This window comes from Ciconia boyciana, chromosome 3, assembly GCF_034638445.1.
Source record: "Ciconia boyciana chromosome 3, ASM3463844v1, whole genome shotgun sequence".
In the NCBI taxonomy this organism is placed as follows: Eukaryota; Metazoa; Chordata; class Aves; order Ciconiiformes; family Ciconiidae; genus Ciconia; species Ciconia boyciana.
This window is the reverse complement of record NC_132936.1, coordinates 55,708,267-55,719,925: the sequence shown is the minus strand read 5'-3', so window position 1 is coordinate 55,719,925 and position 11,659 is coordinate 55,708,267. Positions and strand designations below refer to the sequence as shown.

The window sequence follows — 11,659 nt, the reverse complement described above, 5'->3', positions numbered from 1 at the left end:
AGGGGGAGGTGGGAGGTGCGGCAGCTGGCGAGCGGCCCGCGCCCTCCGCTGAGGCGGGCGGCCCAGAGCGGGCGGGCTCGAAAGCCGTTTGAGGGTGCAGCTAATTAGCCTGACTGGTTTTGGGTTGCCTTCACAAGGAGTGATCCAGTGTGGTGCCTTCTGGCCAGTTAATTCTAGTACTTGCCGCTCGGCGTTCATCTCTCTGGGCACAACGGACTTGATGTGTTTACCCCCCTGTACCTGACGGGCTCGAAAAATGCTGTCTTCTTCGTCTGCACCACACCTGCTCTGGCTTCCCCCTCCCCCGCTGGGAATCGCAGCGGTTTGAAGCGGTGAGGTAGCCAGGCTCTGTTACTTCAGCTTCTGAAGGTCTGTGGACTCCCACGTAAAGACGCAGGCTTCAGAGTTACTTTTTAAAAGTGCATTGCTGCTAGGCTGGTCTTCCCTGTTTGTTATTCTTTCATTGAAAATTTATAGGGATCAGCAAACTGAAGGGGATTCAAAACTGTTGCTCTAGGAATAGCATAAGGGTGCCATGGTGGCAGCTGAATGCCATTTCAGCCTGAAGTTGGAAGTTAATTCGATGCAGCTGGAAAAATCAGTTGGTGGTACAGCTTGGAGTTAAAAGCCACCTGTGAACTTGCCAGGAGACGTTCACACTGGTTTCAGAAGTTGCATTGCATAAGCAGAATCATATGGAAGTGCAGAACAGGAGTTGTCAAGGCAAGTGATACTGGGAGCTCCCATACTTGTGGGTTACCTGCAAGGATGAATTTAAGACTGTTGAGGGTTAAACAAGAGCAGACCCTGATGGGTACTTGGTACACAGAGTAGTTTTAAGATGGGTACTTGGTACACAGAGTAGTTTTAAGGTGCATCAGTTTCCTGGGTGTATGGCCAGCACTTTTCCTTCAGGTGCATTTTACAAGCTCAGAGTTTCCAGAAAACTTTTACTGTGGACATAAAGAGAAGGATTTTCACTTCAAGTGAGCAAACTGCAATTCTAAATTGATTTTGGGTAAGATTACTCAGGTTTTAGCAGGCACAGTTAGACTGTTCAGTACCAACTCATTGATTTTTCTGTAATCATGAATTCTTTTGAAAGCTGTGCTTTCACTACCAGTCCATGATGTGTTTCAGGGAGCAGAGGAGTGAAGGGAAATACACCAAATCACCTGTAGTACTACAGCTGTATTTAGTACTGTGGATTAATATATGCTAACAGGCTGATAGTGTATTTGTGTACTGGTGGGCTGATTTCACAATGGCAGATACAGCTAGTACTTCCACTCAGTATTTTAAATTATAAACTATAAAAAAAATACAGGACAGCAATTGGGACAAAATTGGAAAACATGAAGTTTAATTTAAAAGTTAGTTTAGCAAGAAGTTAAAAGAATTTGACAGCTCACTCTTAGCTGCAAACATTGCATCATTTTATAGTGGTGCTGTAAAACAAGGGAAGAAGTGGAAAGAACCCACATAGAATAAAGACAGCAGTTAGTTTTTTGTTGTTTGGATCCACACATCAGCATAGGGGTTTTTTGCTAAAACTTTCAGATACACAAGTCAGTTGCATGTATTCCAGATTACACATAGTGTTCCATCTTACTTAAAGATTTTTAAAGTTAAATTAGAGATTGTGTTTACTAACAGAGGTACTTTGCTTCTTAAGGAGTTCATATAAACAGTGCAGTTCTATTACCTTGTATTGGGTTTGGTAGCAGGGTTTTGGTAGCGGGGGGGCTACAGGGATAGCTTCTGTGAGAAGCTGCTAGAAGCTTCCCCTGTGTCTGATAGAACCAATGCCAGCTGGCTCCAAGACAGACCCGCCGCTGGCCAAGGCTGAGCCAGTCAGTGATGGTGGTAGTGCCTCTGGGATAACATATTTAAGAAGGGGAAAAAGAAAACTGTGCAACTGAAGCTGAAGAGAGGAGTGAGAATATGTGAGAGAAACAACTCTGCAGGCTCCAAGGTCAGTGAAGAAGGAGGGGGAGGAGGCCCTCTGGGTGCTGGAGCAGAGATTCCCCTGCAGCCTGTGGAGAAGACCATTGTGAGGCAGACTGTCCTCCTGCAGCCCATGGAGGTTAATGGTGGAGCAGATATCCACCTGCAGCCCATGGAGGACCTCATGCTGGAGCAGGTGGATGCCCAAAGGAGGCTGTAAGCCTGTGGGAAGCCTGTGCTGGAGCAGGCTCCTGGCAGGACCTGTGGACAGAGAGGAGCCCATGCTGGAGCAGGTTTGCTGGCAGGGCTTGTGACCCCATGGGGGACCCATGCTGGAGCAGTCTGTTCCTGAAGGACTGCACCCCATGGAAGGGACCCACTCTGGAGCAGTTCCTGAAGAACTGCAGCCCATGGGAAGGACCCACGTTGCAGAAGTTCATGGAGCACTGTCTCCTGTGGGAGGGACCCCAGGTGGAGCAGGGGAGGAGTGTGAGGAGTCCTCCCCCTGAGGAGGAAGGAGGAGCAGCAGCAGCGACAGCATGTGATGAACTGACTGCAACTCCCATTCCCGGTCCCTCTGTGCTGCTGCGGGGCAGGAGGTAGAGAATTCAGGAGTAAAGTTAAGCCTGGGAAGAAGGGAGGGGTGGGGGGAAGGTGTTTTTAAGATTTGGTTTTATTTCTTATTATCTTACCCTGATTTGATTGGTAATAAATTAAACTAATTCGCCCACATTGAGTGTGTTTTGCCTGTGACAGCAATTGCTGAGTGATCTCTCCCTGTCCTTATCTTGACCTACGAGCCTTTCCTTGTATTTTTCTCTCCCCTGTCCAGCTGAGGAGGGGAGTGACAAGAGCAGCTTTGGTGGGTTGACCTGGCATCCAGCCACAGTCGACCCACAGCATACCTGAAAGTTTAGGATTCAGATGAAATACATGTGTGGGAATTTAAGAATTTTAGTGATGTAAAATATGTATCATTCTCCAGTTATTCAGCACATACATCATTTGCTTTTTCTAAAGTGCTTGCTTTTGTTTCAAAGTTTAAGTTTTCAAGACCAAACACATTTACCAAGATCTGCAATTTAACTTACTTCTGGCTCCTGCATTTTCTAGTAAAATGTACTAAATTATATTTTTCCACTTCAACACTCTGGGGTGACTTATTAACAGCAGATAGTGTCATAATCTAGCATATGGCTTTGTAGCACACACATGTACATGGCAAGGCAATACAGGAAGCATTAGGAAAAACTATGGTATGCATTTTTCCCCCCTTAGAGTTAGAAATGTCTGCACAGGGAGTTAGAGATGAGATGCAGTAACATCACATCATACCACACTGAATTAACACAAAAACACCATTAAGCCTTCTTTCACTAAATTCAGTAGTTTTTAATCACAGTAATATTCATGCACACAGTTGTACAACTAAATTGTAGGTTTTTCACAGGCAAAGCAAACCTTACTGCAGTGAGGTTTGTTTCCCATCCTGATTTGCTATTTGTACAGTAGACAAGCACACAAACACCCAAGAGATTTTGAAGTATATCTAAAAAGATCAGGAGACTGACCTTGCTATTGCTTTCAGCCAGAATACATTTAAACTCAGTTTTCCACATGTAAAGGGTTTGTTCATACAGCTGCTACATGTTGCACCCCTCCATCCTGTGCCTCTCAGTGGGCATTTTATCGCCTTAGCAGAATTGAAAGTTCTCTTATCACTGTATCTAGACCCAGCCTTTGTTGCTGAAGTTCCCCCATATGTTTTTTCTGTGCTGCTATAGCCACAGACTTAGCTTGTAGTTAGCTCACTATATTTTATTCACGTAATACAAGATGTGGAAGAGCAGAAATAAGGCATTTCCGCTAAGGATCACTAAGACAAAGCTGGATATCTGCTTTTGCTCTGTACAGAATGGACTAACTCATAGGATCCAATCAAAGTAGCTATTAATTTTTAAAAATTTTTTAATGGGAGGAAAGAAAAAGCATTTGGGAATCACTTTCTCCCCCAGTACATACTCATCCTTTTAGCACAAGTATGAGAAAGCAGAGAGCTGCAGCTTGAAACAGCCCACCCTAATCTAGACATAGACCATCACATCCCACAGGAGTCAGACATAATCAGGAAAGGCATCTGTACGCATGTGCTAAAGGACTACAGTAACAAGATGTACTTGCTCACATACTTTATATATCAGTGTAATAAGGCATCGAAAAGTTCCAGAGCAGCTCAGGTCAGATGTGGAGCTAGACACGTTCCTGCTTTTCTGCAAGGTGTTGGTGGGGGCTTGGACCCTCAGGGCTGTGTTCTGATCACAGGGTCTTCATCAGTCTTCAGGTATTTTCCATTTACAGACTCCTTGAGTGCCCAGTCATGGAGGAGGCTGTAGTCATAGTGCTCCTCATCCACTCGTTTTAGAAAGGCCAGTCCAGAAATAGCTTGCCACTCTCTGAGAGATGGGATACGGATTTCCTTTACATTTTCACTCCCTGGGACAAAGCCAAAGAACTTCCTTACATGCTGCATGGCATAGAGCCTGGAGTGCTGGTCTGTTGCTTCATCAAAGAGCTCCTGCTCATTGTGAACATAGCTGCTCCAGTATCTGAAATGTAGAAAGCTGAGTGGGGAGAAACAGCTTGCCAGGCAGTAAGACAGGAAGACAGTAATGACTACCACAGCAATCAGAAGCCAGCCAGCCACCTTACAAAGAAAAAGAAAAGATAAAACCTGTTACAGCTGAAAATACTCACAGTGGTAACTTCTGAGCATCAGAAAAATCCTTAAAATGATCTTTACTTGCTTTTCCTGAATAATAAGGTTAACAAGGTATAAGCCTGGTAAGGGTCTGTTGCCATCAAACCCAGTCCCCGCCTACTGGAGGTAGCCATGTAGTAACGCTGCTTCTTTCTGTTAAGTTTAAGGAAGTTCTGTTGTATAATTTGCTAAGGATTTTGCCTCCACAGCTGTTATTGTGAGAAGAGAAGCCATCTAATTCCTAGCCTATATTGGCTTATAGCCTATTTAAAACCGATTTTCTCTGAAGTGACAACTTAATATTCCCCCTATTATTTACCCAGTATGTAAGCTTTTAGAATTGAGTCTGATCTAAAACCAAGATTTTAATTTGGTTCATGTGGAGCTCTCATAGCCTGGACCCCTTAGTCACACGTTTCTTGTGCTTGAATGAAGAAACTTCATACCCTCCCTGGCTCTTGAACTTCCATTTGTTTTACTTGATAGTACTTTTCAAGATACTACGCAAGGAAGAATATATCCTCCAGTAGCAGGTAACAAATGGGACAGCCAGACATAGTAATTTATATACCTAAAGTTCAGTTCCACTCACAGGAACAAGGCAGGCTTCAAAACACATAGAGATTTGGCACTCAAGGCAGGAGATACCGATCCTGTTTTATCCTAACACTTTGCTTGCTGAATTAACTCTAGTTCTCATCATTAGATCTGCAGGCAACAGAAGCAACATGAGTTACTCACTTGTGACTGGTATCGGAGTAGGAGAATCACTTCATCTCTTGCCCGGGTCAGCTCCGGTGGAACTAACTGACTGCATGGAAATGCAGCCAATATCGTTCTGCGTTCGCTAGCAGTAGCATTAGGATTAGCTCCATAATAATGCACAGAGACATACTCACTCATGGCACAGACATAATAGGAACCATTTATCAGGGTAACTGCTAGCCACGTTACTGGAGCAACCAGTGCTCTCCCAGTGATGCTGCACAAGACAAAGCAGATCAGTTTGCATTGCAGTAACCGGTTTGGTGTAGTCACTTCCTCAAGAGGAGACCTTTTGCCTGTAACCAGCCTCCAAGTCTGGTTATTCAGGGCATAGCCAACAACCAGAAGGATCAGTGCAGGAACTCCTAGGAAAGCCAGCCCATAGATAAGATTCTGCCCAACATGACAGGGACAGCTGAATGTAAAAAAAGAGAAAAGTTGCTGCCCACCAATTGTCAATATTGCAATTATAGCATTAGCAATAACAATCTCTTTGCCTTTTAGAAAAGTTAACCACTTTGGAAGGAAAGTCATTTTAGATCTTACTCTTTACCAGATGCTTTTGCTTTAAGTCAATACTAGCTTTTAGTTATATCTTACTAATGTTAATGGCAGACTAGAACAGAACAAACTCCAACAGCTTAAAAAAAAAAACCCTGCTAGTCTTTCTCCTCCCACTAATTTTTGATTCTGCTCCATGACAGCTAGAAGCTTGTTTGCTAGCTTTAAATATACTTACAGACATCCAATCACGTGTTTTAATTGATTAAATAATTTGTCTCAGCGGTTCTGGAACATTTAGCTTTAGGCAATTGTGAGCTCTGCGAGCCCCTTGCTAATTGTCTGAAACTAACAAGAAATTCTCCCTACCTTTCAGATGACATGCAGTGCTATCAAACCGATGACTACCCTGTCAGGGTTAATTGGCAAGCTGTTTGCTAATCAGTGGTAATTAGCAGAAGCATGGCGTGGGACTAGGAAAAAAAAAAAAGGAAAAAAGGAGATCTTTCAGCTATTCTTCATAAAAAACTAACCAAACAAAGCCTTGTCAAATGGACTGATTATAAAAAAAACAAGCATTTAAAATTTAAAATGCTTCAACTTTAAAATAAAACCAGGAAAGATTCCATAAGTTGCGCAAAGTTTGGAATCCCAATGCTGTTCATATTTAATGTCAGTTCTGGTTCTGAGGCAATTTGCTCCCCAAACACTGGAGTCTGAGATGTAGTTAGCTTCTGGACCATGAGGATTTTCGTGTTTCACCTGTAGGTGGCAAGAAGCTAGCAAGTCTCTTTTCCTGACAGTGTTGAATGTTTCCTTCGGAAAGTGTTTTTGGTAATGTGTAACCTGCTATTCACTTCACAGTGTCAAGCCAGCTTCAGGCATGCTCATAGTAATAGCTGGCATTTATATAGCATGCTTGTGACTACAAGTTTTAAGATTTTCTGTAGGTATTGTCAGTCCCGTTCTGTGGGCAGAGGTAGATAGAAATTTTTCAGTTAAATTTTTCCAGAGCTGGTTTCTGAATTTTGGGATGTATGATCTGGGCTCTCCCCAGCTCTCAGAAAGCAAGCCTTAAACAGAGGTTAATTTAAAACGTTTCGCTCCTGATTATTTTCTCCAGGTCACACTTTTCTATGGTCATACTATCCAGTAGTTCTGCACATTGCATATCCTACGCTGATCGGAATATGCAAATACTTGTGTTTAAGTTCTGAGAAGTCTAACTGTCTGTAATATAAACATTTTTACCAAGAACAGAAAAAAATTAGCCAGAAAATCTATGGGGAAAATTGTCTTACCATTACAGATGGCTATCTCCAGCATATGCGGACTTGGTTGCATGATATAATAGTGTCTGGCTGCACAGCCTCTTCTCTCCCCTTGCAGAGAGGGTTGCTAATAATAACTTTCAGCTCAAAAAGTAGTTTTAGCACCCATGGTATCTGCTTGGATAGCAGAGACACTCTCACAGCTGTTATACGCATGGATGGCATGTTATGCATGTCTTGCCTGTTTACTAGGCAAGACCTTGCTCCTCCAGCGTGCTGTTAGGGTGGACGCCTGCTCATCTCATCCCCAGTCATAATCTGTGAACGAGGTCCTTGCTGGTAATTGCCTCTCAAGACTATGTGACACCATTACATAAAATTAAAAGCGACAGAGAAACATGCTGAAACATCCGGCAGCAGTTTGCCACAGCTTTTCTGGAACCTGTTGATAAGTTCTTGGTTGTTTGGGCAGAGTAGTAGCACAAAATCCCAGTGCTGTCTGAACACTGCCATTTTGAAACTTCATTTTCTTTCAGTATCACAGGATTTTCAATAACTTTATTTTGTACTAGTGGCATTATATTTTGAAAAAATTTACCTCCTTTAAATTCAGTGGAATAAACCCATCTGGCCATGGCAGAATTATTTTGAAGAGGTGTTTTATAAGAGTCTTCCATTATGCCTCAGTTAATATTAAAATCTCTCATTGATTGCTGCTGAGCTTTCTTTGGGAACCCATGTCTTATTTTGTATTAAGGGAGGAAGGCTTTCCCAAGCATCACTTGTTTACTCAAGAAACACATTAGATGTGAAACTGAAGAGAGGTACAACACTGAAATATTCATAGTCAGCCTAAGGCTGTTGAATGAGGCAATTTATTCAATCAATACAACAACTTTGTACTCCTGCATTGTCACTTTGGCATTTGCTTTCATGCTGTGCTGTAAATAATCCTGCTGGCTCATCCTATTGTGGAACAAATTACAAGGTTGGATCCAATTAAGAGCTTGGGCAGCACATCAAACCTTTAAGCACTCGCCTTTGCAGAGGAACCCGGAGTCCTGAGGTAGACATTTAGGCTCATTATCTGACTGATGCCCAGGAAGAGTTAGGACTGAATGCAATCCAAAATACCACTACCTGAGGTGACAGCCAGCTTGCCTCTGAGGCAAAGAGATGCTTATAGCTGATGTCTGGGGCAAATAGGATACATGGGCAAGCCTTAGCCATGGTTTTGCTTGTCATTTTGTAGGGCTCTGTCAGCTTAAATTCACTGCCAAGAACCTCACTTACAAGAATAAGTGATTTTTTCGAAGAACTGAGAATGGTTTGTCAGTTTCTTTTAAAACATAGTTATTGGAAGACATTTTACACCTTCCTATCCTCCCATACACAAGCAAACAGTTTTTATTCTTTTGTTGGCTTTTTGTTGAAATAAAGCAGCCACAGCAGAAGGGAGAGATTGGTTTCGGTTCCCTTCTCCACCTGATCCAGTCAAAACTCGCTCACTCATCTCTTTCTTCCAAGAGCTCAGTTATTATTAGTGATGTGGTGTGACTGTGGTGGGAAGAAGCTATATTCTCCAGCTTTCCTGCCATAGTTCTACCAGTTGCACTTAGTTCCCCACAGAGAGGATTTTGATGTTTATTGGATCAGAAAAAGATTAGGATTTTGTTACCTAATGGCCAGGAAAAGGTAGAGAGAAAAGGGGAAGTGTTCTTCTATTTTCCATCTGAAGGTTGCTTCCTGTGAAGTTTGAAGGAGAAGACTGAACCCTGGTCTCTGCAGTCCTGCACAAGTGTTTTCATCACTGAGTTAGCAGTCAAAAGGCTGACATTCTGTGCCTCCTCTAGCTGCATTTTGAGTTATATTTTGCATGGATGTCAAGCCTGCCTGTGCATGTTAGAAAGCATGCTATGAAAGTACCTGCATGGCAGATTTCCTGTGGGAGCATAGGGGAGCACTGCCCATGTCCTGTGTTCTGCCTGGTCGCAGGTTGGCTTCAGGCTGCCAAGTCATTTTCATGGTCTTTTTGGCCTGGTAAAGGGAGAAGTTCCTCTCCCCTTAACCAGGACAAGCACTGATGAGAAAATCATCAATAAGCTTTATGTTAAGGGAAGAATAGAAACCTGTTAATGATATTTTTAACTTACATCTTTTGCTTCAGAATTCAGCTGTGCTTTATAGGCAAATTTATATGAGATTTTAGGTGCCTGCAGGGAGTTTCAGCAGAAAGTAAGCACCCGAATCCAAAACCACTGTCTTGAAAACAGTTCCTGAGATGCCTAACCTAACCAAGGAAGTTTCAGCAGCTCACGCTAAAAACGCTTCCCAGGCAGGGCACTACAGGCAAGGTGGCAGCAACAGCACTGCTTTATCTGAAATATGGCCAAAGCAGAAGCCGCAGTGGACTTTGAGTAAAAGCACTCATTTCTGATGTGGGAAACCTGTGTTCAAGTACTTTTTTTTCATGTAGCTTCAAACCCCCATCACCTACCTTCTTGTGATTTGAAAGAATTCAATTTTCTGTGAGTGAAATATTTAACACAAGAACTATTGAGCTGGAGACAGAGAGCAAACAAAAGCCTGATCCTGTATTGTATTAATTTGGACACCCATCTTTTGTGGCAAGTGTATTCTTGTTTTGGCTCAAAAAACTTTTTTAGGTATTTTTTTAGGCACTTGACACCTAATTCATTATTGACTTTTATATTGCAGTCTGCTCTGGGATATTCATGTTTTGGAGAATCCTTAGATACTGGACTACTAAAGAGATCATGTGCTTAGCTCTACAGGTTTCAGCTTTCCCACAATAGTCAGTCCACTATAAGAGACAGGGTGCTGGTGCACACTTTTATGCATGCTTTTGAACTTCAGGAGATATTATGTGGGTTGTTTTTTTTCAGTTTGATGGGAATGAAGAGAACTGGTATAGTCTAATACTCAAGCAGTGTTCCAGACCAACCTTCTTGGGGCTGAAGGCTAAAATCTTCTCCTGACAAACATGACAGAAAGGGAGGTGGAGGGAGATGCTAACTTCCTCACTATTCAAATTGCCTTGGTTTATTTCTGAGAAGTCTATGTTAAGGTTTAAAACAGGTGCCAGATATGTGTCAACCTCTGCTCTTTTCACAGGGCTGCAGGTCAGACGACAGTTAAAATTAAGAAGGTGGTTTTGTTCTGTTCCTGCAGATGTGGATGCAGTCCACCATTGACTTGTTTCCCTCACTGGCGCCACTGAATCCCCAGTTTATTTGGACACGCCATTTCAGCTTCATTTTCCCAATCATGCACAAACCTTTCAAAACATAGTACATTCTACCTAATACATCATATTATATGTGTGAATTTACATGTATACATGTGTGCACGTATGTGTTTTCCAAACAATGCTGATGTGTTCTTACCATGCATTGCACTGTCTGGTCCACAGTGTTCCTTCATGATTGTAGTATTAATAACGCAGGCTGAAGTAATTCATCCTTATATTCAGAACTGGGTAGATAAAATGGTGGTCATTTATGGGTAGCCTTAAATGCCTTGTGATGGTTTCACTGCAGTTAAATTGTGCTAAAGATAATCTTTTAGAGCTGTTTTTTAAAATGCAATGCAGTACACTTTCTTATGGAATATGGGATGTCTCTTGCAATGAGAGACATATTAGGTGCTTGTCGCCAGTTGGAGACAATCTGAGAAACAAACCCATCTCAGATTCAATTTAGAAATTCAAGTAACTATCTAGAGAATTGTAATGCCTGGCTTTATAACTTATTTAAATTTAGATATGGGAAGTACCTACAATAGTTTCATTTACAAGATGGAGTCGGATTTTACAGGGCCAGAAAAGTGCCTAGAAAAAAATGGAAGAGGCTTATTATATTGTAAAGTTGTCAACACCAGCTCGTTCTGTGTAAAATGAAAGCTGTTAGGATGACTGTGTTTTCCACAGAAAAAGCTGAAAATCATTTTATCTGTCCTATTTTTTGTTGTTGAATTGTGTCATAACTTTAAACTACCATTTTTTAAAGTAAATTAATCCTTCTTATCCCTAATGAATCACATCTGCTGCTTTCGGTGTATCTGGAGTAGTAAATACCTGTAACTTTACTCTAGCACCGAATCTATTAATTAATTGAAATGTAATAACAGCATGGCATTCAGATGAGGCCATGTATTTTTACTTCCTTTCCTGAGAGGACTGAGTGGGAATATATGTGTAGGTAAGTCCTATAAGGAAAGACAGCTACCTGATTCATTTCTAAATTCACTAGTGACCATAGTCTAAATGTATTTCAAATCTAATCTAACAGAATAGGCCAAATTTAACTCAGGGGAAAACAGAAAAAGTAAGCTGAACCTTCCTGGATGTTCATAGCAGGGATGTTTACAAATAGGGGTTATAATAGGTTAGGAATGA

The 11,659-nt window shown here is 42.0% G+C and overlaps 2 protein-coding genes across 2 annotated transcripts in view; one reads left to right on the top strand and one right to left on the bottom strand.

Moving 5' to 3' along the window:
* Nucleotides 1–34: 34 nt before the first annotated feature.
* Nucleotides 35–11,659, top strand: part of TRAPPC3L (trafficking protein particle complex subunit 3L) — a 34,654-nt gene continuing 23,029 nt past the window's right edge. The window contains exon 1 of the mRNA XM_072857886.1: nt 35–332. The gene's annotated coding sequence lies outside the window, so the exon portion shown is untranslated. The remainder of the gene's footprint in view (nt 333–11,659) is intronic.
* CALHM4 (calcium homeostasis modulator family member 4) lies at nt 4,190–6,004 on the bottom strand. Its single transcript, XM_072857884.1, has 2 exons — nt 5,447–6,004; nt 4,190–4,651 (listed from the first exon to the last, which is right to left on the bottom strand). The coding sequence occupies exons 1-2, from the start codon at nt 6,002–6,004 to the stop codon at nt 4,247–4,249; spliced, it is 963 nt and encodes a 320-aa protein (XP_072713985.1). The 3' UTR covers nt 4,190–4,246.